The sequence below is a fragment of the Plectropomus leopardus genome, chromosome 16 (assembly GCF_026936395.1).
Source record: "Plectropomus leopardus strain MGB_pleo_1.0 chromosome 16, ASM2693639v1, whole genome shotgun sequence".
Classification (NCBI taxonomy): Eukaryota; Metazoa; Chordata; class Actinopteri; order Perciformes; family Serranidae; genus Plectropomus; species Plectropomus leopardus.
In genome coordinates, this window is record NC_142191.1 from 23,871,205 (window position 1) to 23,898,455 (window position 27,251).

The 27,251-nt window shown below is 39.0% G+C and overlaps 2 protein-coding genes across 2 annotated transcripts; one reads left to right on the forward strand and one right to left on the reverse strand.

The window, feature by feature from the left end:
- The first annotated feature begins 1,183 nt into the window (after positions 1 to 1,183).
- On the forward strand, positions 1,184 to 16,476 carry plg (plasminogen). The gene is made up of 20 exons (XM_042503543.2): positions 1,184 to 1,364; positions 1,582 to 1,702; positions 3,746 to 3,881; positions 3,982 to 4,088; positions 4,356 to 4,470; positions 4,553 to 4,692; positions 5,105 to 5,225; positions 5,956 to 6,074; positions 8,689 to 8,851; positions 8,962 to 9,086; positions 9,198 to 9,357; positions 9,486 to 9,673; positions 9,768 to 9,916; positions 10,063 to 10,156; positions 12,471 to 12,585; positions 13,354 to 13,428; positions 13,519 to 13,659; positions 14,379 to 14,485; positions 14,925 to 15,070; positions 16,058 to 16,476. Exons 2-20 carry the CDS (start codon positions 1,654 to 1,656, stop codon positions 16,217 to 16,219), a joined length of 2,412 nt encoding a protein of 803 aa, XP_042359477.2. The 5' UTR covers positions 1,184 to 1,364; positions 1,582 to 1,653; the 3' UTR covers positions 16,220 to 16,476.
- On the reverse strand, positions 16,277 to 27,179 carry LOC121955787 (solute carrier family 22 member 2-like). The gene is made up of 12 exons (XM_042503870.2): positions 26,320 to 27,179; positions 25,285 to 25,332; positions 24,949 to 25,052; positions 23,964 to 24,118; positions 23,105 to 23,270; positions 20,583 to 20,694; positions 20,327 to 20,430; positions 20,039 to 20,253; positions 19,188 to 19,296; positions 18,973 to 19,085; positions 18,516 to 18,615; positions 16,277 to 16,675 (listed from the first exon to the last, which is right to left on the reverse strand). Exons 1-12 carry the CDS (start codon positions 26,671 to 26,673, stop codon positions 16,588 to 16,590), a joined length of 1,668 nt encoding a protein of 555 aa, XP_042359804.2. The 5' UTR covers positions 26,674 to 27,179; the 3' UTR covers positions 16,277 to 16,587.
- Positions 27,180 to 27,251: the final 72 nt, after the last annotated feature.

Genomic DNA, 27,251 nt, shown 5'->3' on the forward strand with positions numbered 1-27,251 from the left:
ATTTTTTTTTTTTTAAATGGCGAGGGAAAATTACAATTTTTTTTGCAAATAATTTCCTTGATTGTTTTTGTACTTTCCTTTAGTTTTTTATGTTTTTTCTTTTTTTTCCCTTAATTTTCTTGTAACTTTTTATTTTTTTATTGTTCATTTTTTTGGGTCATTTCTTTTCAAGCTGCTCATTACCTTCTTCCCATGTTTTTAAAAAAAAAATCCAGCCAATTTGCTCAGCTTTCAAAGGGTTACGAGAAGCAGGCGGACGAAAGGCAGAGGTGTTTAAAGGGGATTAGGTGGAAAGGAGGATGGATGGAGGAGTGGATTAAATGCCTGGGCATTAGGTGCATTACCAGAGAGGAACAGGGCATGAGGTAGGTTAGAGATTTTCCTCCTTTCTTTCTTGTTTTAATTCTTATTATGAAGCAACGTTTAACTGTTTAACTGTTTAACTGTTTAATATAACGTCCCTTTATTACTCAATTTGTCCAGAAGTTTATTATAAAAACGATCAACCTACACAACTATGACCCAACAGCGCAGTTCCCCACAGCTCGATGGAGGGCTTCAGCAGTCCAGTCCCCAGAATAAAATGTTTGAATTATATGTTGCTGTTTCCTTCATCTCTTTTTCTCATGGAGAAATAGGAATTACCTGTTAATATCCTACATTCAAATTAAATAGACAAATATAAGTAAAGCACCTACTATCAACGTGATTGTACTTAAAGTATGTATACCAAAAGTATTTATAACGCAGAAAAAAATAATCAAATAGCCTCCGGAAGGAGTTTATATACACAGAAAACATTCATCATAAGGTTAGTCAAGAGTTTGATCAAGACGGCCCTAAAAATTAAGACACTAGCATGATTTTTCAGAGCTGAACAGTTGTGACTGTCCTCACACACACTGAACATCTAAAGTAGGTTATTTTGTAATCACATGTTTGCAGTTGAGGACATTGGTCCCCTTTAGCTGAAGATTAACTATATATATTGATCTCATTTGATCTAGATCACATAGTATTCATCAGTAGAATAAGAATATACTCTGTATGATTGCATTATAATTATATACACATTGCCATTACAGGACATGCAACCATTTACTTATGTTATAAATTAAGTTTGAACATTTCACAGAAGATGCAAGCGTGCTCCGGCTGGACACAAATGCCAGTGAGGTGATGAAGAGAGAGAATTGGCATGTTGATTACAAACAAAAGGTGACATGATATCAAAAGAGGTCAAAGCTCGTGAGAAGTCTCCTAAAATGTACCGTGACTGCTGAAAAGTACCAGATCAGCTGGAGGGGCCTGTGGGTGCATCTCTGCCCGCTCTCTAACTGACGGTGCTTCAGGACCCGAACAAGGTAAGACTTAAACCGATGCTACATTTCTATAAGAAGATTGAGTGATATTCACCACGTAACGGAGAGGATGAAATGCTGTGGTATTGCTGTGCAACATTTAGTGTTCCAAAATCTCCCATAAACAAGGTTTTTGACCTGTTGCTTTTTTTGCCGTCCTTGTCAGGGCAATGATTGACTAATGACTGAGCTGTCCTATTTATCTTCCCCGCCATGCTAGGAACCCAGTAACAATCGAGGAGGTACCGCAGTGACTTTGTCGACTATGAAATGCTAGTTTAAGGGCCTCACCATGGACCTGTACTATCTAGCTTTCCTCCTGGGAGCTCTGATCTGCACTGGTAAGATATATCAGCAACTTCTTCACAATTATGATTAGTTCTATTATAACTGCCATAAAATATATTTTTTAAAAAAAAACAGACAATATATTTGCTTTCCTGTAAGAGTAGCTCATCAGGAAACACTGTGATTAAATATGCTCTTTCAATATTCTATAATTATAAATAATTTATGAATGTCAAAAAAACAAAACTATTTCTTATATCGGTTCACATTACATTTTTTATTTTTTTAAGATATTTTTGGGCTTTTGATGCCTTTATTGGATGGACAGATGTAGTGTGGAGGGGGGAGAGAGGGAGGGAATGACATGCAGCAAAGGGCCGAGGCTAGACTCGAACCCGCGACCGCTGCGGCGAGGACACAGCCTTTGTACATGGGACGCCTGCTCCACCAACCGAGCCACCGGGCACCCCAGTAATGCATTCTGCTTAATGCATCATACCATGTCATTTTACAATTTAGACCAACAAGATAACTTCCAAATGTGTCCTTTTTGTTTCCCTGCTTCTGTGCCAGTTTGATCGGGGTAAAATTCCCATTTTCACTGAATCCCCTTACGCAATTCAAAGTTCACAAACCTCAGACTGATGCAGTTCAGAGCACAGACCTGCATGTGATAAAACTTCTATCCCAGAAACCTAATCTAAGATTAAATGACTCACTCAAAATCACCAATTTCAAGAAAAACAATACAATGACTTGTAGTAAAGTGCTTGAGTGTTTTCTTACCATGTTGTGCATTTGATATATATTTGTCCTGTGAGTGGACAGTTCAAGGTCACAATTACAACACTGTCCATCTTAGTCATTTTTGTCAACACTGGTTTCCCGGCACTCTGTTACAAATAATATGATGACATATCTCACCATTACCCAATTCCTGTTCATGTAGCATTTCATCCACATCTCATTCTCACATTTTAATTATAAAATCCTTGCAAAATTATTTTAAAAAAAAACAGTTTCTAACAACAGAACATTAGTTGACTTGTGATTGTGAATCTGAAGACTATATAACAATGAATTGTTTTAATCAGAAGTTGATTGAGAAATAGCAGATTAAATTACTAAACAGGAAGAAAATAAACATCACGTTTAATTCTTCCATTAGGACAATTATGTATGTATATGGTAAACATAGCATTTTTTTATATATGAACACTAATGTGATTATACATAGATTAATTTTGAAATTAATTAAAAATGTTAAATGTCCAGTCAATAATTTGTGCTCTCGATTGTGTCTCCTTTCAGTTTGAGTTTGTTAGTTGGAGAATTACAGCTTCTCAAATTATCTAAAATACACAGTTATTTCCTACTCTTTTATTTGTATTTTATATTTTATTGTTTTACTTAAATGTTCCTTCTTCTTTACTTGATACTTTGCTGAATTACTTTAATTACTTAATATTTAAAAATGCATGTTAAAAGAAATCTTTTTCTTTTTTACAATTCAGAATCAGAAATATTTTGTCGATCCTGGGGTGGAATTGTGATTCGTTAAAGACACTTTGGTGTAAGGCATAAAGAATATTAACAAAGCAGAAATAAGAAGTATGAAAAAAATAAATATGTAATATATTTTATATAAATATATAAAATTGAATATGTGCATTATGCGACAATGTTTAACACAAGTCTGTAAAATATTATGAATATAGAATATGTGTAATTTGCTGAGTATGTCAAGTGTGTAAAAATATAGAAGTATGTGCATACATTATAAAACTAGTATGTAAAGTTTCAGTAATATAAAACTATGTTTTATGCTGTCATGTTCAACACAATACTATAAATGTTAATAGATTTGAGAAAAATAAATATGTACAGTATACAGTGCCTTTCTTTTTGTATTACACATGCCAGTGTCCATATGAAAGATCATGACTTGCAACTTTTCTCTGTTGTTTTATTAAAACATTTACTGCTATTTTACCTCATGCATGAAAGCTGAAACCAGATTTGTGCCTGGATCACATTAATGATATTTCATTTCCATATATCTGGCAGTTTACTGACATTTTTGTCTTTGATTTCAGTAAGTGGTACTGAGGTGGACGGCTACACCAAAACTGAAGGAGCATGGATCCTCTCGCTGCAGAGGAGAACATACTCAGCAAGCACTGCAGCTGAGTGTGCCACCAAATGTGACACTGAACAGTCCTTCACATGCAGGTAGGTTCACACTCAAATCCAACTCTTAACTTCAGATCACAATTTAACTTTTATATTTGAGGCTCAGCATCCTGTCCTGACACCTGCTGTGTTTTCACAGATCTTTCATATATAATGAAAAGGACCAAGAATGTTTCACAGCAGCAGCAAACTCTAAAATAGAGACGCTTCTGCGCAGGAGGAGCACAGCTTTATATGAAAAAAACGGCAAGTCCCTTTGTCTTTCCAGTTATATAAGTCGTTTTTATGTCCTTTGTTTGTCTCCTATGAATTAAGGAGGAAGGTCTACATGGGTGCACTGTTCTCCAGTTTAATCCTACGTGATATTTAGCCCCCATTACATTGTGGTTAATGTTTAGCCCATGTTACGTGATCAGTGATGTTTGGACCGTGTCTGCAAACACAGCGAAGTGATTGAATGATCAAACAAGCAATGCTGATAGCGTCCTTTGGTGTATTTTTTGTCTTGTTCAGGATACCTCCTGGAGTGCGTTAATGGAATAGGAACAGATTACAGAGGAACAAAGTCCAAAACAAAAACAGGAAAGGCGTGTCAAAGATGGGGAGCAAAATACCCACACAGGCCAAAGTATGTACTTGCGCATCATCACGTCACTTTACACATTACATTGTATCCCTTTACATCTTTTCAACAAATTTTTCTGCTGCAGCTACACACCGGAGACACATCCCCTTGCAGACCTGGAGTCAAACTTCTGCAGAAACCCTGACAGTGACAGCGGGGGACCCTGGTGTTACACCACCGACTCCAAAACCCGCTGGGAACACTGCAATGTACCCAGCTGTACCGGTAAAACTTATTTATTTTGAGTTATATTAATGATGCCAGGGCAGAAATACAAACTACAGAAGCAAAAGTATGCATGCGCATCTAATCCAAATTTAGAGGAGGTGCTGAAACAAAAGTCTGATGAGTTGTGTGGCTCAAAACGTCACAACTACTTTGGTGCATTAAATAAGTGAGAACTGGAGCCCTGCAGTGTGCGAGCCATTTTTTTGCCGTTTGGCAAATACAAACTATTGCTGTGTCATAAATCACTCTCTATTCTCCTGACTGAAATATTTCATGGTTCACCATCTAATTTGAATTTCCACATTATTCTAAAGTGTAAATTGTGCTGCACAAGGGGTCCTCAGAAGTGTCCACAGTTGACCATTACAGCAGAGATTGGTGTGATGTGTCTGTGCTTGTTCCTTTACAGAGGACTGTATACACTGCAGCGGTGAGAACTACAGAGGGAAAATCTCCACTACAGAAAACGGCTTCACCTGCCAACGCTGGGACTCCCAGAATCCTCACAACCACGGCTACATCCCCAGCGTGTAAGACTACAACGCTACAACATCAATCTATCATTCAAACACAAGCAGGACTTAAATAAGTAATAAATTATAGCAAATTATATATATAACACAATATAAAACAATAATAAATAACAGTTTGTACTTTGTGACTGGGGAGAGGTTTTCCTTGTCAGCCTTCTCCTTAAAAAGTGCTTTCTCGCAGAAATCTATTTATTTGAAACCAAACAACAACTTTTTTTCCTATTACCTTAACCAAGAAAACCCTCCGTACAAACTTCTCTTAACGGCAGTTTTCGAATGCCCGCCACCACGGACACAAAAAGTGAAAAAGCAGCTCAAGCAAGAGAGTGCTACTGTGTTGCCAATTTCTTACCTACACTGTTTTCAGAAATATATTTCAGCTGACCGTTTAACTGTAATTCAAGATTGTTTGTTACCAGCTGGCCGCCATCATCTCGTCATTACGTCACCTACCAGCAGCGTTTATTGGTCTGCTATAGCGTTCATGCGTGCATTTTGGTAGTTGTGGGTTTTCTATCTCTGGAGCAAATGAAAATGCAACAGCCCCTTTGCTCAGTGTTGACCAGTTTCACTACTACAGACGTCCCAGCTTTATTAAAAGACCATCTTTCCAGCAGGGAAATGCTTCCTTGACAATTTCTGACCAATGTATTCAGAAAATAAAACACATCTGCAAAAAGTTTAACAGTTTTGTCCTATAACGCTGTTCAAATTATGCTTCGTCTAGCCTTCCAGAGAAGTTTCTTGAGGAGAACTACTGCAGAAACCCTGACGGAGACCCCAGACCGTGGTGCTTCACTACCAGCCCATCCAAGCGATGGGACTTCTGCAACATAACACGCTGCTGTAAGTCCTCCTATTTTAACATGACTTCTGTTCTGTTTCACCATTGTAACACCTTAAACTACAGGATCTGTCATTTCCACACTTTTCATTGTTTGTCTTTTTAAGCAGCCATGAAATGCTTAGTGGTAGTATGCAGTGTTGCATTTTGGAAGACAGGATGACACGTTGTCCACTCCTTAAACTTGAGGTCAAGGCTATGCAAATCTGGGGCTGTCTTTGGTATCTCCCAAAAAAAAATTAAACTAATTGATCTAATATGACTCAGGAACTGCATGGCTTATTTCTTACCTCAAGTATTTTGAGAAAAACTCAAACCATTTACATTATACAAGAGAAAGTTTCCAAACAAGCCACCATGCATAGTGTCGGCGGCTTCTCAGTGAGACACACCCCTCGCTACTCTACAGTGCCATCCTCTCGCCCAAATATGGTCACTTCTTGGCTCAAAAAACCACAATGGTGACAGGCAAAATGCCATACACCAGGCTTCCAAATGCAAGTCCGTCAACCAATAGGTGACGCCAGCTGCGCTGATTATTTTTACAGTTTATGGTGTCAAACAGTTATGCTGCTCATTATTGGTTGGACAACAAGAACTTGTTACCATGGAGATTGCTACTGCGCAGACACTGGTTCCAAATACCAGCCAAGATGGCAGCAGCTGAATCTGTGATATTTCGGCTTCATTTTTGTACAAGAAGTGAGTGCAGACAGGTTTATGTAAGGTCACTGACTCTTACAGACAAAAACACGCTGCACAGGACACCTGAGAATGGGTGTGTGATGGTGTGATGTCACTTTGGCTGTGCGGACGCTCATGACTGTTCCTGATGCTGCTAAGAGTAGTTTTAATCACATATAAGAGTGAACGTGTCAAAATGTGTCCTCACTGCACAGATCCAGAATTATGAGGACATGAAGCTACTAAATGCTTTTACAAGCAACAAGACAAATATCATTTCAGCTATAAGGGAATATAAGGGGCTACAGTTAAATAAGTACACTCTCCGTTTAACCTGCCGGGGTACCGTTAAGCAAGATGTTTAATCACTTCCTTTTGCAGAAACGCGTATAAATATGTACACTCACCTTTAATTTGCAGAGCTACCCTTGAGCAACTTGATGTTTAAAATCATCTTGCTGCAGAATGATCAAACTGGCAAACTGACCCCAAACCACAATCTGAGAAACAGAAGAGAAAAAAAACAAACATTATAAAAACTTTAAAAGTCTTACAACATTTCGGTGTTGCTGCAATACAATTATTTCACAAAATAAAAAAGCTGAACATAGTAAATCATATCAAATAGAGCACAGAGGTCATAAATAACACACCTACTCACAGATACATTCCAGTCAGATAAGCTTGTTGTAACATAATGTCAATTATCAACAAAAATTATTGATAATGATGTTGGGTACATTTTTGTTTTTCAGTCTTATTATAATTTCACATTATTTAAAGGAATTATTAACCCACAAAATGAACATCTGTATATCAGTTTATCATGATGTGTTCATAATACAACAAACTAATAAGGTTTTTGGGGGAAATATTTAAGTGTTTCTGAAGCTTTGAGCATATGTCTGGATAAATAAAACTTAAAGTATACTGCACGAGTTTTGTGAGGGTTGACTTCTGTTCTATTTCAGCACAGTCCATAATAGAGGCATGTGAGAAAAAAAAGTTTTCCTAGCAATTCAAGGTAAAAGCCCAGACACACCAAGAGAACAAGCTGCAAAGAACTAGAGGCATCAAAAGTCAACTGTTGCATTGCCTGTGACTCTGCCAAAAAGCTGCATATGAACACACCACAAAGACTCCGGGCAATGGCCAAAAAGCATTCTGCGCCTGCATGCAAGAGGAAATAACTCTCCATACCAGCAGGCGGCGGCCATCTGTAAATGTCCTTCAAACAGGGAAACCAGTACACTGTCATGTGCTAATTAGCCTGTTAGCACATTAACAGCACAATCCACTGTTTAAAGAACAAAGCATATTTACCGTGTACAAAAAGGCAAGCCATCAGTAAACTGCTATTTCTGCTAAAGTGTTCAATGGCTGAAGAGCGACAGCGCTTGTTTACTGTCCTTGTTACCGCCTCTCTTCTTGAGTGCTGAGCTTTACCGCCAATCAGAGTGATTTCATTTACCAATGGGCTCGGCTGCTGCCGATTCAACAAACTGAAGTGGCTGAAAAAAGCAGATGAGTGCCGACCGTCAGCTTGTTGTCAAGGCATTAACATAACAAGATTCATTTCTGTAAAAATGGTTATTACTTCACGTATAACCTCAGGGAGCTAATTTGTATTAATCCATTTTTTTTCATTTAAATTTTCACTGAACATTAGTTTATAAAAAGTTGCAAGAAATTTGCTGTATTCGACATTTAAAGTTTCAGTTTTTATTAAACATTTTCTAAAGGCATTTAAACAAAGTACTGGGTTGGAGTTTGTTATATTCCAAATTCTAAATTTCAGCAGAAATAATTTTTATTTTTATTGGAGATGCTTCTCTGTTATCGTCCTCATTAAGTACTTATAATCAGTATCGGCATCAGCCCTGAAAAACCAATATCGTTCAACCCCTAATCCATATCATCTTCTGCGCTCAGCATCCGAGCCCCCCACCATCGTCCCGGAGCTGACCTGTGCCACCGGTGAGGGTGAAGCATACCGAGGCACACTTGCTGTGACCGAATCTGGGAAAACGTGTCAGAGTTGGTCGTCTCAGACGCCACACAAACACAACCGCACGCCACAAAACTATCCTTGCAAGTAAGAGCTACTGCAACAGGAAAGTGTTATTTTTCATGAGAGAGGTACTAACAGGATGCTGCCTTTTAATGTTGGGTTTACTAATGTGTGATCTAATTGCTGTTTGTCAGAGGCCTGGATAACAACTACTGTCGTAACCCCGACAACGAGAAGATGCCCTGGTGTTACACCACTGACTCTGAAACCCGCTGGGAGTACTGCAAGGTGCCGAGCTGTGGGGACGCAGCCAGACCAGGTATAACAATTATCAATAAAGATGATGTCTTGCCTAATTACCATAAAGCTGATAACAGTGTTGTGAATAGAGCATACTTACATCAGCCTGATTTCCTGTCTCGTGCCCCAGATGAGCCAGTCATCCCCCCAGATGAAGAAGACTGTTACGAAGGGAACGGGACGAGTTACCGCGGCGTAACATCAGAGACCATCAGTGGGAAAAGATGTCAGAGCTGGAGTGCCATGACTCCTCACAGCCACAAAAAAACCCCACAGAACTACCCCAAAGCGTGAGCATCAATCAGCAATAACAAGCAAAACCAGATTCTCTACTTATTTGATTCTCAGGGTGAAAAACAAAACCTGGTACAATATTTGTTCCTGCTGTCCTGAAGTTCCAGGTTTTCTTTTTCAACAGGGACCTCAAGAGGAATCTGTGCAGGAACCCTGATGGGGACAGAGCTCCCTGGTGTTACACCACAGACCCCAGTGTCCGCTGGGAGTACTGCAACTTGGAGAAATGCCCCACCAGTCCTTCTGGAGGTGCAACACCCACAACCAAACCTCCTAATCCTGCCACCCCCACCCAGGGCACAACACAGAGAGGTAAACTTTTCAGCTTTTAAAATATGTGTTTGTCATTATTTTTGTTTGTGTCATCCTTTATTTGCCAACTTGTTTCTCTCTGATGCTGCGTTAGACTGTAAGGTTGGAAGTGGAGTTACATACAGGGGTCCGACCTCCATCACCATCCTGGGTGTGACCTGCCAGGCCTGGTCAGCTCAGAGTCCTCACCAACACAACAGCTTCACCCCACAAACTCACCCCACCAAGGGTCTGGACGGAAACGTAAGTGTGTGTTCCCTTTTTGGAACGCAGGCTTTTGAAGGGATAATATCATGTTTTGGATTAAATGAACAGATCAATGCTAAAAGCTGATGAATCATTAGCTTTCTTTCTGGTAAATTGACTGTTTTCTTCCATGTCACCATCAGCACTGCAGAAACCCTGACGGTGATGTGAATGGACCGTGGTGCTACACTACAGACCAGAACAAGAAATGGGACTACTGTCAGATCCCCGACTGCGGTACGTGAAAACTATTTGCATTTAAAGTTAATTTAAAGTAATTTATTATTTGTATTTTTACAATTGAGTTTTCTACTTATAACGTATTGCTAACTGGAGAAAGACATGCTTTTGCCCTGACTAGGAGCAAATATATGAGGAAAAAAAGGGAAAACAAGACCCTTGAAACAACTAACCAGAAAAAAAATCAACATTTTTATGCTTGAAATTGCATATGGCACTTGGGCTCGAACTGTTACTTACACCTCTTAATATTTTGATTTGGGTTTTTCTGAGCATCACTGTGAGGGGAATAGGTCTATGCATGTTATTGTGTGTGTGCTATTATCATGACAGCAGTCTTTTGCCAAGTGAATTCAGCATTTTATTTTCTGTGGTTAAGTTAGCTAATTTTGCTCAAGAAATATTGAAATGTTGCAGTAATTTAATGAAAGCCAGGTATAGTTACTTTTTCAAATTGAAACCACGGTTCCCAAATATCTTTATGGACTGAATTTCAAAACTTTTTCAAAAATTTTCAAGGATCCATAATACTTTTTTTTGGCCAACATTACAGGCATTTTTTTTCCTCAAACATATCAGATTCAAACTTCATGTATAATTTGCAATTTACAATAGGGAAGAGACAGTGGGGGAGAAAATAACGAAATGTAGGCTAAGTGATGGTAAACAAAACAGTAATAAAAATAATAATAACATATTTATTATTTATTACTTATTTATCTATATAGCACCTTTAAAAAAAGAGTGTACAAGTGCTTTCTTGCAGAAACAGTAATACTGAGCTAAGGCTGGACAAAAGAGAGCAACAATCACAGCAACCCATCCCAATATGAATAAATGCTGTTCACTGCAGTTAACACAGAAATAATATTACTAATAATAGAATAGAAACACGGCTGGGGCAGAATAAAAAATAAATTAATTAAACGATAAGATGAAAAAAAAAAAAGCTTAAATAGATGAATAAAACAGACAAATTAAAATATAAATTAAAAAGACGAATTAAAACAGATGTCCCATAAAAGCAAGTCTATAAAAATGGGTTTTAAGGAGTGATTTGAAATAAGTCACCATTGACACCTTTATGTTCTTGTAACTAATACTAATATTTTTATGTCTTTTGTTATGTCATCAAGAATATCGTTATCGCAGCATTGCCCTGAAATACCGCGATAGTGTTTTTGGACCATGCTGTCCACCCCTCACAGTGAGGACAGGTGAACGGTGTCTCCACCGGGAACCCCGGGACCCCCGCCGGGGGATGAGCTGCGGGCCCCTGACGGCCTGGAGGAGGGCTGGCTCTGGTTTATCTGCTTTTAACGTTACTGTCCGCGTTGGCGACACAAAGCGGTGTAATTAACCAAAATTAACGTTCATTCTTTTTAAGCAACAAAATTGATTTACCTTAAAAGCTCACGATGTCGGTCGGCTCGTGACCTGGATGATTTCTGTCGAGATGCTGAGTTTCCATTTTTTTTAAGCTAGATATTATCCTAAACTTCGGCAGCTTTCTGTCGTTTTGTCTTTTTCCTTCTTTTCTCTCCATTTTGAATCCGCGCCGTCACCTGTCAACAGCGCGCGCCCACCTGTGCCACATTAATAACCCCCCGTGCGAAACACGTGCGCTGCATGTAGTTGTATCTGGATTAAACGAAGCTTCAGTAAGGGACTGTTCTTTATTTGTCAGAGGAGGTGGGTGAACTGGGTGTGACCTCTTTTGTTGTTGTTGTTGTTTTTACCCTCCCAAAAGTTACAAATAGGCTATTTTTCCTTGAGTCTCCCTGAGTGATTTGGGGAAAATGCATATACCAATTTAAATTAGTTGATGATTAAAAACGTACCCTCTGATGTTTGAATGTGAAAAGTTGAAGACGAAATCCAGTAGTTAAAAAAGCCTTATTTTAACTGTTCTCATGCCTGCATTAGTTGGTGCAAATGGTTTGTTTTTGATAAAATTTTAAATGAGATGTAGGATAAAGTGATTTTGATAGACTATAACTACTTTAAGCTTAAATTTGGCGATTTCTTTCTGCTGTCACATTCAAGGACCTTCAGAATTTTGAAAATCCAATTATAATTTCTGTTTTTACAGTGTCTGGCTATGATAAATTGTCTGATTTTAAAGAACAGTTTTCTTTTTTTAAAGAAGAGTTTTCTTTTTAAAATGGTGGTAAAATAAATAGAAAACACAGCCATTTAAAGTTGCCTGCCCTTCATAGGCTGCTCGGCATGGCTGTAAATGACACCAGTTCAATCATTATTCAGTGTTTGCGTTTCATTCCCTTGTGATGACTGTGAACTTTCTTTGCAGCTGGGCTAAGCTGTGGGACGCCAGTCATCAAACCCAGGCGTTGTTTTGGCCGTATCGTTGGAGGCTGTGTGTCTAAACCTCACTCATGGCCCTGGCAAATCAGCCTCCGGACCAGGTGAGTAGAACAGGGGATTTACATCATTTGCAAAATAAATTGAAAGTATAAGCGATTATAATGGTTTTAAAAGATATCCACTTATCCAGAATAGTGTGAGGAGTCTTTGAGGGACTTAAAAACTACTTCAGGACAGCATTTAATGTTTCGAAATTACCTTTCAGGTTTTTCATACACCTTCAGTTAATTAAATTTTAGAAAAACTAATGGTTACCTCTGTGACCTGCGTAAAATGGGGCTAAACCATTATTTTAATAATTATTATATTTTAACTATGGAACTGTGGTATAATATATTTAATATGTAAAATAAACCACTTTTTTTCACAGAACATGACCCTCTTTTGTAATATAAATACAATAAAATAAAATCCAAAATCCATCAAAATTACCAAAGGCTTCTTTTCTTGCATTGGGTTATATACAAAACTGCCTGTTTTATGGTAAAAACATTTACATTTTGGCCTTAAAATGAAAAAAAAAATTAAAAACAGTATTGAATCAAATACAGAGTATGTGTAAGGAAAATCATATTTTCTAGTAATGTTTCTGCAGTTGTAGAAATTGAGAAACCTTATATCAATAGTGAATGGTGTATAATTAGATTTTAAAGTAGTTGTTTATTTATTTACAAGTCCATGTTTTTGTAACCCCCTTGATATGCCACATCCCATTAGGTTTATCTATAAAATATTTAAACATCTGATATTAACAATATGTCTTGATTCAGTCCTACTTAAATACATTTCTGTGTGTATCTTTCTATCAGTTTTGGAGTTCATTTCTGCGGAGGAACTCTGATCCACCCTCAGTGGGTCCTTACTGCTGCACATTGTCTGGAGAGGTGAGAGAAATGATAATTAATCACATCTCAAGGCTAGATTCTGATAACCACTGTAACACTCATGTGTCTGTTTTTTTTCGTGTGCTGTAGGTCCAATCGGCCATCATCCTACAAGGTACTCCTGGGTATCCAAACAGAGAGAGCCAACGAGCCGTCAAAACAGGAAAAGAGCCTGGACAAACTGGTTCTGGGACCCAACGGAGCCGACATCGCACTGCTCAAGCTGCACAGGTAAACACTGGACCTGTAATCCTATTAACACTTTAAATATGATCACAGGTTCAAGTGATCATTATAATACTGATACAACTATCCTTCCTTTAGTTCTTCCACTGTATGCCGCTTATACTCCTACTCCACCACATTACGCAGACAAATATTGTACTTTTTACTCGACTGCTTCTTTTGATAACTTTGGTTATTTCGCAGATTTTGATTAATAACACAAAATATAATCAACAAATAAAATTATTATTATTGGTTAAAGGGACAGTTCACCCAAAAATTAAAAACATTTTCCCCTTTACCTGTAGTGCTGTTTATCTATCTAGATCGTTTTGGTGGGACCAAGTCATTGTTTTGCAAGTGACAATTAAGTCTCAAGTCCTTGCACTCAAATCCTGATTCAAGTCTCAAGTCCTAAACTTTGAGTTTCTAGTCCTAAACAAGTCACAAAATGTGATGCTATTTTTACGAGTGCTGATATTTTAAATTTACAACAAATACAAGCAAAGTTGTGTCTCCATCTGTAAATTTTGACCCACGTTGTGAATACTTTAGTTTGTTTCCTGTTGTTTGTTTTCTGTGATGCACATGTCCGTGCATAAATAATTATTTTCCAATAATATGATAATACATTATTCTATGAATGCTAATACTTTTGTACTTTTATTTAAGTTACATTAGGAACTGAGTACTTCTTCCACAACTGGTGTTTTGTGTGTCTTCAGCCCTGCACTGATAAATGACAAAGTCCTGCCAGCTTGTCTGCCCGAGAAAGACTACATTGTTCCGAGCAGAACCGAGTGTTATGTTACCGGATGGGGTGACACTCAAGGTACCGTACGTAGTGTGTATGCCTGTTCATGTACTGCTATCTTTGTGAGGACAAGCACATCAGAGCACCTGCAGACCTTAACCTTAATTAAGGCTTAAAATGACACAAAATTAAGGGCAGGCTGCTTTTAGTGACAGGCTGTTTACTGATATTAGTGCCCTCAGCCTCCACAGCACCAGCCTTTAATCCAAATATGGAATCCACAAACCAGTGGGTGACTTCACAGTGGCTACATCCATTATTTTTATACTGTTGACGGTAAAGACTTGTTTTTTAAGGTTAGAGACTGCAGTTTGTTAATAAGATCCTCACTATGTTAAAAACTGTGGCTTCTTTATTTAATTTTTTTATTATTCATATATATGTTTTTTTTTAAATTAAAGTTATGCCAGATATTCAGAAACTAGAATGTGGATAACTGTGTGGAGGTGTGTTGCAGGTACGGGAGGTGATGGTATGCTGAAGGAGACTGGTTTCCCTGTGATCGAGAACAAGATCTGTAATCGTCCATCTTACCTAAACGGCAGAGTCAAAGACCACGAAATGTGTGCTGGAAACATCGAGGGAGGAACAGACAGCTGCCAGGTATGAAACATTTAAAGAACTGGGGAACATTTTAGAAAATTATTTATCACTCACAACTTTAGCAGTATGTCTGTGTTACCCGTCTCAGTCAGCCAAACATGCAAAAATGTGAAATTTGTATGCAGGTGAAAATATAATTCATCATAAATGCAGATTAAAGTTTGCATGGATAAAAGATAATTTCTCTCGTTCTGCTGCTGCTGCTGCTGCAAAAAGTCCAGTGTTAGACTAACAATGTTATATGAATGCAATGCTAACTGACTAATGTAGTTTTTCTTTTAATGACTTCCTGTGCTCTAATTAATTAATGGAAAATTTGTTCTTTTCAGAAAACTCACAAGTAGTAATATACAGCCCTGGGAAATGAAGTGTTACCATAATTATAACATTTAACCAAAATGTTGACTTTGACCAACTTTCCATTTCTTTAATGAATAGTACTTATTAAACACTGTCTGAGCCAGCGGTGTCACCAAGAGGGCGGCCTGAAACAACTGCCAGCATCCTCATTGGCCCCCCTCTGAAAAAAATAATTGGATGCCAACATTACTGTCTTAAAGAGGTTGTGACACGTTCATTTTTTTAAGGCCAGCAACTGAATATTACGACTGAAATTCAGTTATGGCTTCTTTTTTTCATGTGCCATCTGGCCACCCCTGGAAAAAAAATTCTGGGGACGCCATTGGTCTCAGCAAGTTGCTTCTTCCCCTGATGTGGTCAAAGAGCTCAACAGTTCATTATTAAAATGTTGTAACTAATAACAATGACGGCCAAATGTGTAATATAAGACCCAGGTTAGGTAACATTTTGGATATACATCTTAAATTGCTTGTAAAAATTTAACCTATGTCTTTTTGTGTATATACTTTTTCCCTGTCTATATCACTTGAAGTTCAGTGACCTGAAACCTTTCTTCTTTCCTGCTTTGCTGGGGTTCTTTTTCCGTTTGGTTTTAGACTGAAACCCTAACATTTTTTCTCCCTGCAGGGTGACAGCGGTGGTCCTCTGGTGTGTTATGCCCAGAACAGGTATATCCTACAGGGTGTGACATCATGGGGTCTGGGATGCGCCAATGCCATGAAACCTGGTGTCTACGCTCGAGTCTCCAAGTTTATCGACTGGATCGAAAGAACCATAAAAGCCAATTAAAAAACTATTATCCACCTTGAACAAATGCAGTAACTTCAGCCACAGAATGTGATGTGCTTTTTGAAGGTAATTTAACATGTATATACTGTTCTGCTCCAACATGACTACTTAAGTTTGTTGCCTGGTATTACCTGATGTCAACGGGAGTTTGGTTTCCTGTGGTGGGAACACAATAAGCAGATCATTTTCATGGTTTTGGGATGTAAAGGTGTGTTTTCTGTAACGGCTAAAAAAAATAAAACGGAGTGCAAAGGAAACAGTGAAGTCATGCTTTATAGAAAACAAATAAAATAAAATAACATTTAAAAAAAAAGACAACTACTTCTTTGGTTTTCACTCAGCTCAGATCCATACAAGCATGCACACAGTCACACAGTTGTGGGTTCCTTTCTGTTTGTCAGGTCCGATCTTAGAAGTTTTCTCATTTGTTGGTTCTCCACGACATCCTCCTTTTCCCTGAGAACAAAAATATACATATTATTATTATTATTATTATTATTATTATTAATAGAACTTTCTGCATTAATCCGACAGATGACATTAAGAATCAGTCAATAAAGGTTCTGTATGCAGCATTCAGACCATTAATACAGCAGCAAACCACTGTTCCCTATATATATATTAGGCGAAGTAATGGTGTCATGAGCATAAACTGAAGTCACACTATCTGTGTCTTGTAATCCGAGTGTCTCAGATACTCATCTGGTTTTGCCCTGGGGCCACTTTTGCACGTTTGCACTTTTTGACAAGAAGCCTGGGGCCCAGTTAATGAACAAACATTTTTTTGCTGTCAATATTTGCTGTCCTGACTCGCCTTTGTCATGAGGCAGATCCAGTCAAAGCAGTCCCGCACACCCAGGGAAATTTCCGGTATTAGAGGACATTTGGGGCATAGATCCGGGGATCCTCCTCTGGCACTATTTTTTAATAAACAAGTTCTAATTTGATGTTTTTTTAATGCACTTTTCCAGCTTATTTACATTCAAAGTATAAAAAAGTATGATGAGAAAATGGTTGAGGTATGAGATGATCATGAGAAATTTTCCTCTTAAAACACTGTGGCTGTGGTTATTTTGCCGTGTTGTTCCTTTTCTGCTCATATTTTGGGATTTTAACAGTGTGTAATTATCTTCTCTGCTTTCTCACAGCAGCAGGTTTGTTGTGTGAGTTGAGAGTAAAGTAAAAGTAAAATCCTTTCCACAGAATTAAAGTAACTAAAAGTAAAATACTCTGTTTCAAGTAAATGTCCTGCATTAAATAGTATACTTTGGTCAATCTATGTAAGTATTATCAAGAAAATATTCTTGAAGTCTTAACAGAGCTGTACTGAGAAAAGTGCCCTCTGTGACTGTTATGCTATTAAATATCATATTAATTTTTTATTACTCATACATTCATGTAAAAACAGGATTTTACTGTTGTAGTTCTCGAGGTGGAGCTTATTTTGACCGAATGATTGTTGATTATTTTATTATTATTAATAGATTAAGCTGTTGATCATCAATTTATTAATTAGTTTATAAATTTCTAGAAATACTGAGAAATGGCGTCACAATTACACAGACACCTTCACGATGTTTGTTTTTTCAAACCAACAGCCCAAACATACTTGTTATTGAAAATACATTAGTATTAATAAATAATAAAAAGCAAAGGCGGAAAATCTTGATATTTGTGAAGCTGAACCATGAAAGGTTTTTGCTTTAAAAATGACTTAATTATCCAAATAGTTGCAAATAAATTTCCGGTCAATCCATTAACTGATAAATACTTAACGCCGTACATGTACATTTTCAAATGTTTTGTGTATAAAAATCTTATTTTTTTAGATAACCACTAATTGGAGCTGTTGGATGAATGTGGCGTGGAAATAAGAAGCGGAATGGGCAGAAAAGACACAGCTGTTCTTTTTTCCTTATGAGTTTGTGACTTGTGACTTGACTTATAGCAAGGACTCGACTTCCCCTACCTCTTTCTTACCACAGTGACTTAGTGAAGTAGCATGAAACTTGAAGGTTAAGACACCAACTTTTGACTTGCTGAAGTGATTTTGTTATATTGCAGCATTTGTTACACATATTGACTGACAACTTATTCCATTAAAATGTTACTCCAAAATTAGGCATACATTACTTTAATGAAAGACCTTTCCTACATAAAATCAGAACAGAACATAAACGCACTTTAAGGTAAACATGCATTCAATTTTACACTTGAGTATTCCATTTTTTTAAATTTTTTTTTTGTACATTCTTCATCTACTCCAACAAAAAAAACAGCTTGGGAGATTTCTTACCTATTGTGAAACTCAATCTCATCAATGGTTTCAGGGAGAGGAACTCCTTTGGTTTCAGGCAGCAACAACACCAAACCTCCTGCAAGCACCGCTATCACTCCTGTATGAAATAAAATACCGACTGAATCAGTTATAGATGATCAAAAATACATTAACTAACTTAAGGCTTTTTCTAGTCAATATTAACATGAGGATCCACAGGCTATATCTCAGTTTGTAGCACTGCGGCAGGTATTAGTGTCCTGTCCTTTTTATTGGTTGGAAATCTTCACAAAAATTCTGAACAATTGAAAAGCAACTAAAATCCAAAAAATAGTTCTTATACAGCAGCAAGCATGGTATCCAGTAAAGGAGCAATAGCAGCATCATAAAAAATAATCACAATTTCAATCAAAATAAATGCAAGCTTACTGCTATAAAAAGTAAAAACAGTTTGGCTGACTGTGTCACAACCTACCGAAGATGAGGATGGGCAGCTCCAGCCAGATCTCAGCCAGTCTGTAGAGCAGGAAGGGAGCTGTGATGCCTCCAACGTTGCACATAGTCGAACAAACCGACAATGCCAGGTTCCTATATCCAGTTAATACAATTAACCAAAAAAATGCAGTCATACTGTATTTTTTACATTGTTATTGTATCATGAATGTGGAAGTAAAGATGATGGGACTTCACCTGATGTACGTTGGGTAGAGCTCAGTGTTTACAAACATCACCAACTGAATGGCCATGGTGATCCCCAGCCGACCAATGCAGGTCACCATCGTCTTAAACCAGAACATACCTGAGGAGGCAGAAGGTGCTTATTTAGAAAGTTTAATGTACCTGTTATTAAGAAAGAACATCTGAGCTGAGAATAAGCATTAGATGTATAATGATACAGAGGGGCTTTTTAATTATTCATATATCAATGAGAGTGAGATGCCACATCGCAAAGTTGATTGATGATGATGATAACGATTCAGTTTGTAATGCGTTTTCTACGGACTAGAAAATTTCCCATGAAATTTTGATCAGGTGCCTGCTACTGCCGCTGAGTACTAAGTTGTACACATTCACTACATGTACTGCCTACTACAAGTACTCCATACTGCAAATTTTACAAGTATTGAGCACTAAGTGCATATTATATTGTATATATTTATAACACATATTTAACATTCATGATCCCAAAAGTATCATATAAGGGGACTTGTGTTTCACTGAAGTGACACACCAAGCAGACTGTTGGCCGTCCGCCCATGTTGGCCCGAAGACGAGAGCCTGCAGCCCTCGTTGCCACGGTGTTTCCACACTGTGTCCACACTGTGTCCACACTGTTTTTTTAACAGCTATCTACACAGATCAGGCTTCTATAAACGCAAAAATATTAGATGCTGTAAGGCGAGTCAATGTGGATTAATAAAACAGAAGTGTATCTGTTCCGTGAGATATACAAGTTACAGACATCAAGAACGCTGCTATAAACATTTTCAATAAGGATTGACCAAAACAGACATGATCTAAGAAGAAGAAGCTCTTCTCACTGTCAGGAATGGCGGCAGCGATCAAACAGGAGGCTCCAGCTACGATGTTTGAAGCGGCTAAGGGAATGCGCCTGCCCACGCGGTCAATGGTGAGGAGGATGAGAAAGGCAGCAGGGAATTCCACCAGACCAGATATGAGGAAGTCGATGTAGACATTTCCTCCAGTTATCCCCACCCACATGATGAGGCCCTGATAAACTAAAGAACTGATGAACCTACAGAGATGGAAACAAAAAGATTCAATATCTGCTACATTTAGGGGAATCTGTGATTTTCAATGAGTCTCACCAGTTGAACATGAGGATGAAAGTGTATTTTCTTATGTTTGGAGTTCTGATCAGGTCCAGCACAGAGACAGGTGGGGAGGTTTCTTCCTCATCCTCAGTCAGTGCCTGAAACAAGTAATTATAATCCAGGTGTGACATTAAGATTGAAGGTTACTACTAATGATTGGACACAATACACCACAAAGTAATACTGAAAAGTAGCTGTAGTTTCTTTACAGGAGAATTGAAATGTGAAGTCAATGAATGAATCAATTTACCTCCGAGTTCTTGAGTTTCCTCTTGTTCTCCTTAGCGATAGCTTCAGTGATCTCCAGAGCTTTGGCAAATTTTTTCTGAGAGATGAGCCACCTCGGAGACTCTGGGATAAACCTGAGACGCAGAAAGTTTTACTGATGCAAAAATGCCAGCACCTGTTCACCAACACACCTGTTCACCAACACACCTGTTCACCAACACACCTGTTTGTAATGGACAATCTCTCCTGGTCTCTTTCTTAGTCAAATGTGTTTCTTGACATGAAACATAGGGGGTGCAAATCTTTTTAAAAATTAAGTTTTGGATATTATATGATTTTATTAAATAGCCAACAGGAAAGAGAGGAGAGGAAATAAGAGAGAGCGAGGGATGGGGAATCATTAATGGATACCTGACCAGAGCCCAACTTGAGTGCTTTGATCTTCACTTTTAAGTTAATACGCCAACCAGTCCCTTTTTCCACTATGTTGCCTTTTGGTTTGTAGCCAAAGTGACACAAGAAAATAGATGCAGTGGAGTAAAGAGGGCTGCCTGCACATTTCTGCAACAGCACCATAGCAGGTTGTTTTCCTTACATTAGCTGCAATGGGTATAAGGTTGGGTTCAGACATAAAAAACAGAAGGCCAGCTGGATTGGGTTGCGCTGGAGTCGGGCAAGGTCACTACTCTTTTGGACTTGGGTATGGTTTGGACAGAAATATGTGGTCTGAGCCACACTTTAATGGAGAAAGGCAGTGAGGACAACTCAACAATGTCCAGAGCCATCAGAATCTCTCCACAGCTGGCCGATTGCTGCCTAGAAGCCCCTTGACTACCTGAGATACCTCTGCTAAGTATATGAGTGAGGCTTTGTCAAGGGTTCAAAATCTGCCCCCTCCTCAAAGTGCAAAACAAAACCCCCTGTCTAGGTCTGCACTTCTCCTCCTAGCCTGAGCCAAGCCTTGCTTTTCCCCGCTTTAGTCGTCTAGTTGTTTGCCAGAACTTCCTTGAGACACACAGCTTAAGTGTTGAACATGGTACACTTGAGCCTCATTCCCACTGCACAAAAATCAGGCTTTTTAATGCACTGGGGATGCGTAAAATCGGCATTTACACTCAGGTCAAATGACACTGCAGTAGTCTCGACATGGCTTTTTATCGCCGCTGGCTCTGATCGGCATTGATGGGAACACAACAACCAGGTTAACGCGGTAACTTCAGCTGCTTAACCTGCCAGATACAATGACGCACCATCACTAATTATTGTCTGTGTCCACCTAAGCAGCTAAAACACCAATCCAAACACATCTGCACTGAGTTTGAAAACTTTTCAGTGGTTTCTTTCCTTACTTAAGAAGTCCACCTTTCAAAGACCTTTGTTGCTGCTGCTGTTTAACTGTTCTCCTGTCTGTCCGTGATGTTGCACTGTACGCACATACATGCATGCAGGCACACACACGCACACACACGCACACACACACACAGACACACAGACACACACGCCAGCTGACAGAAAGTCAGACTCGCTCTCCAGCATGTTTAAAAAACCTGCATGCAGCCGCTAATTGCGGTGGGAATGAGGCATTGGATCCCATGTCCCCACTCTCATGACTCTCTGGAGGTGGGAGTAGAAGACCTTGTGAAACAGGGCCTCGGCCTGAGGCGGTCTGCCTCCCCTGCAACCTAATCCAACTCACAAACAGGTGGTAATCAGTCTACAACTCTGCTCCTCTCCTCACCCAATTGTCAAAGACATAGTGCTGCAAGCAGGACCGCAAAGTCGATCATTGATCTTTTGCATAGTGTTGTGGCACCTTTACTGTCCCTCTTCCTAAGTTCTTACCATTTCTTTCCCCCATTAACAGGTTGTTTTTTTTGGGGGGGTTTTGTTTGTTTGTTATTGCCAGTCTCTGAATAGCATAAAAGTCCTACAACATTACACCACTCAGGTTTGGATCAGGCAGGCCACTCCCCACACAGCAGCATGCAAGCGGAGCTCAGGATCCCCACACACCCCTAGCATCTTTCACTCTGGGTAACTGGAAAAAAAAAAGAGACCAGTCCCTCTCCAGGAGTTTGTGCTATGCCTAGAGGTGCCCAGAGAGCCCAACTAGTATGTGCTGCCCAACCTCCTGCACCAGCTCCATCACTTTCCCCACCAGAGAGGTGACTTTCCACATTCATGGAGTCAGTTTGTGATGCCAAGAGTCAGCACACCTGGGTTCCAGGGGCCAATAATGTAGGGTCTGTGTATAGCTCTCAGTCTGCCCCCTTTCCTGGGAACACTCTGCCTTGGGACACCCCACTTGTAGCTTTTTCCTCTGAAAACTCAGCTACCAGGGTCACAGGAACATGCAAACCGCAATTCTAAGCATTGTAATGTATTCAGTGAGATCAAGCACAAAAGACAGGATGATGACTTCAATCAAATATGCAGCCAGGACAGTTTCATTCTTCATCAACTGAGCCTTCAATGAACATACCATAAAGGGAACTCCTTCCTAAACAGATACAATACAGAAAAATAGAACATCAAATTTCTTACCAGTAGTAGCACAGGAAGAGGATGTAGGGTGCAGTCATGACGACCTGTAGCCAGCGCCAGTCAGTGATGAAGTATGAGAGCAAGGGGATCAGGACACCAACACTGAACAGCATCTCGAAAGTGACTCCCACTGTCCGTCTGTACTTCACTCCAACAATCTCTGTGACTGACAAAAAGACAGGAAACATTTTAAAACTAATTTTATTTTATTAAGAGGAAAGCAATCACTGAGAGGACATAGATCTCTTCAAAAGGTCCATGAGGAAATTTATGAACTTTTCTGACCTCTGTCTAGGACTTGTACCATGCAATTGTATCCTGTATGTTGACCGACATTTTTATATTGTACACATGTAGAGACTTAAGTTTGGTAAATGCGCTGCTGAGGTTTGGCAACACACAGGTGCTTTCTGAACTGGAGAAGGAATACTCAACATACTTTGCATGGGGGCCACAATGCAAAATTATATAAAGCCACAGGGGCAAGTTGCAACTTATTTACATTCGAAGTACCAAAAAATATTCAGTGTGAATCAATGTATTTTAACCGTGGATTAAATAAAATGATCAATGTGCCAGCTAGCACCATATCATAATCCTGATTTGGTCCAGGCCTGCAGGCTGTTAGTTGAGTATCACTGGACTAGAGTGAAATATGATAAACCTAAATCTTAGTATTTGACTTTAGAATGGCTGAGCATTTTGATATACCTGCAATAACTAAAGTATGAGTGTACATCACAATCTTTTAATGAGGTTTTTCATCATCTAGCCAGTTAGTTAGTCACAGTAGATGTGGTCATTCAGATGCCACAGAGGAAACTCAGTTTTCGGGGTTAGCATAGAAAGTCATAATTACATAGCACATATGTGGACATGAAGCCTCCTTTGGCTGAGAAACCGACGATGGCCCTGAACACCAGGATGGTGATGTAGTTTGGAGCCACAGCAATCCCAAACCCTGCAATTGCATTCAGGAGGGTGGAGACCAGGAAACAGAGCTTCCTGCCAAACCTGCAGAAAGAAAGAGATTAGGTGATTGCTTTTGAAATAAGAGAGGCTTGATTGTTTTTTTTTAAAATAAAAATAAAAAGATTTAATCATTGCCACTAATAAGTGCCTTTTTTATGCCTCTTTAAGAACAGCGGCGTCATGCTGCTACAGCATGTGATTTTAGACATCATACTGGCACTGTGTAAGAAAATGAGGCTTGATGCCTGTCATGTATAACACAAAAGTATTAGCCTCCCCTGTGACATAGTTAACAATTACTACGCAAGAACAATGGCATAACATGGAAATAACAATCATTTACAATCTCTGTTATATGGCGGCTTATCCGTCCTCTGCTCAGAGAGTAGGGAGCTCCCTAATCGATCATTGCATCCCCAATTTAAGCATTTACGGCCACTTTTCTTCATTGAATTAGCTGCTAACTGCTAGTAACTGCTTTTTAAATCTCCCATGGTGGGATGCATGGATAACGTGTCCTGTAACAGGTCTTGTTCGTACAGGCACAGTATCGGCCCTGTTACTACCTCCCGTGGCGGCTTAAAGGCAAGCCAACTCATCCATTTCAGGATCACACCTTACATACAGAACAGCAAGGCAGAAATGTGGTCTTCCAAAAACCGTTGGCATGTGATAGAGATACATAGATAGAGAGAGATACAGTAATCTCATTTGTTTGATGTCAAGAAGTCTTACTTGTTAGACATATGCATCCTTTGAAAACTACTGAATAAAGTAAGTCAGACAAAGTGAGACTGCAAAATACAGCTAAAGTAGTGATGAAAGGGTAACTGTGGGAAATACGGAAAAAGAAAGATAAATTAGGGCCTTACCTGTCAGCAATAAAACCAAAAGCAAAACTGCCCAAAAGGAAGCCCACGTTGAAAATGGACTGGAACATGTCCACAAACCATCCTTCTGAACACACCAAGTCAAACTGGGACCAACAGAAAAAAAAGTTACATGTCTCTATAGAGTGTACCTTCATGTCTGTACAGTAGAATATGAATTTGTTTACTTTGGTTGCAGTCTAAAAGATGCTTAACTGTGATTTGACCCTAACTGATAAGCATTAAGAAACAGTTTGTGGATTGTAACATTTTGTTTTTTCGAAGTGGCTGAAATCCAACCCATTTGGATGCACAAATGCATCATATTTTTCTTCTCACCTCTGTGACAAAGGACTTCCTGCCTTCATAGTCATACTCCCAGCCGTCCTTTAAAAGCATAAACAAATCATCACATATAATTCAGATGGGTAAAAGGACTCTAACACATGAGACTTTGAATAGTAATTCTAATGTGATCTGATGCTCCTTGGCTGGTATGATTCTTTATAAAAATGAACCTTAACTCTGCAAACCTTTTGATCAATGCCCTTGACTTTCTGTGAATTTGTGCACACCACTGTCAAAGAGCTTTCTACTTATTACAAGGCCAACAAAGTACTGCATTTTACCACATAAAAGCATCTTTACATAACTTCAGTGTCACAGAAGTAGACGACTTTTAAAAGACTGAAAACAAAATCCTTGAGATTTGCTGCTTTTAAGGAATAACATTTTAAGGGATATGCTATTTTGCAGAGAGTTAAATGAGAAGATCAATTATCTCTATGAGCAGTAAGGAAACTAAAGCCAGTTAGTTTAGCTTGGCTGACAGTATGGAAACGGGGAAAAACAGCTTACCTGACTCTGTCTAAAGATAACAAAGTCCACCCTTAAGCGCCTCTTAATTTCACTGATTAACCGCCATATATTGTTTAGTCGGAGCAAATACTGAGGTGTAAAAATTCAGTTTGCTGTCTAATTGACAGATGGTAAATAAAACTCAAATATCTAATGTCATAGGGTATAAAGTCTGGGGCTGCTATATATGGGCACATTTTCTATTTCAGAACTGAAAACACCATATAAAGTTCATTTTAGTATAAAAAATGAAACGAAATATTTTGTGGGTCCACAAAGTAAGGCTCCCCTTCTTGTCTACAGAGCAGCTCCAGAATTGATGACATTGCAAGTTTGACACTTTGCCTACATGTCTGGTCTCAGGTTTTGAGAGCGAATAGTTCATGAAATATTGATTGAACTTTCCTAGGACATGGAAATAACATTTTGAAATTTATAATTTAGGTTGTGTTCCCCTTTAAATTAGGAAGCGAGCTGCCCATCTGTTCCCTAAAAAAAGCAAATCAGAAGTCTCACCTTGCACGTTGTAACTGGGAGCTCACTCAGGTCCAGTTCCTGCGTGTCACAGGTGAGTTCTGTGGAGTTCCAGTTCACCTTGTACTGCTCACAGCTGCTCTGCTTCAGCGCTCCGGAGCTGTTGACCAGAGGCACCGTCAACCTGCGACTTTCCGCCAGGCTCCAGTTACAGGCCTGCCTCATCTCCACCACCACAGAGTCCCGACACCAGTGATCTGGGGTGAAACCCTGGAACACAATAGAGGCGTACGCACTTCCCAAAAGTAATGGCAACAGACACATCATAGCGATGATACGTTTCTGGCAGCGGCCGAATTCCCCAGCCTCCTCCAGGAGGTCATCAAAGGTCGTCATTGCTACTGTGAACCAAGTCTTTTACTGTCTAAGATACCAAAACAAGTAAAAAATTGAACAGTGCAAAATGCCAGAAATCAGCTTTACAGACCATAAACCTCTCTGGAATAAAAGCCAGAAAGGCCTGTTGAAAATAGTTGCAGCTGCAATTAAGCCAATTACCAACCCAAAAAATACTTGTTGCTGTTTAATGGAGTTTAAAAGAACAGCAGAGGAGTTACGCGAATGAATCCAAACTGAGCAGGAGCCAAACTGTTTCTGTTAGTTTAGTGCCTCTTACGTCATTTTATCTTGAGGGTTTTGACAAGACAGTAAAATCTTCAAACCAACACTGTGTTGTATTGTGCAGCATTGGGATGACTCCTAGTGGCAGAGTTAAAGAAGACACAGAAGTAAACACTCACAGTTAAAAAAAAAAAAAGAAAAGAAAAATTTCTTAATTTCTTTGTACTTAAAATGTAAATAAGGTGCAGGATGGCATAAAAAGCATGAAAAACAGAGCTTGTTTAGCAAAAAAAGTAGTGCCAGAGGTCTTTGCTGTACCTCTAATGCCCTATAATCCTAAAAACATCCATGTG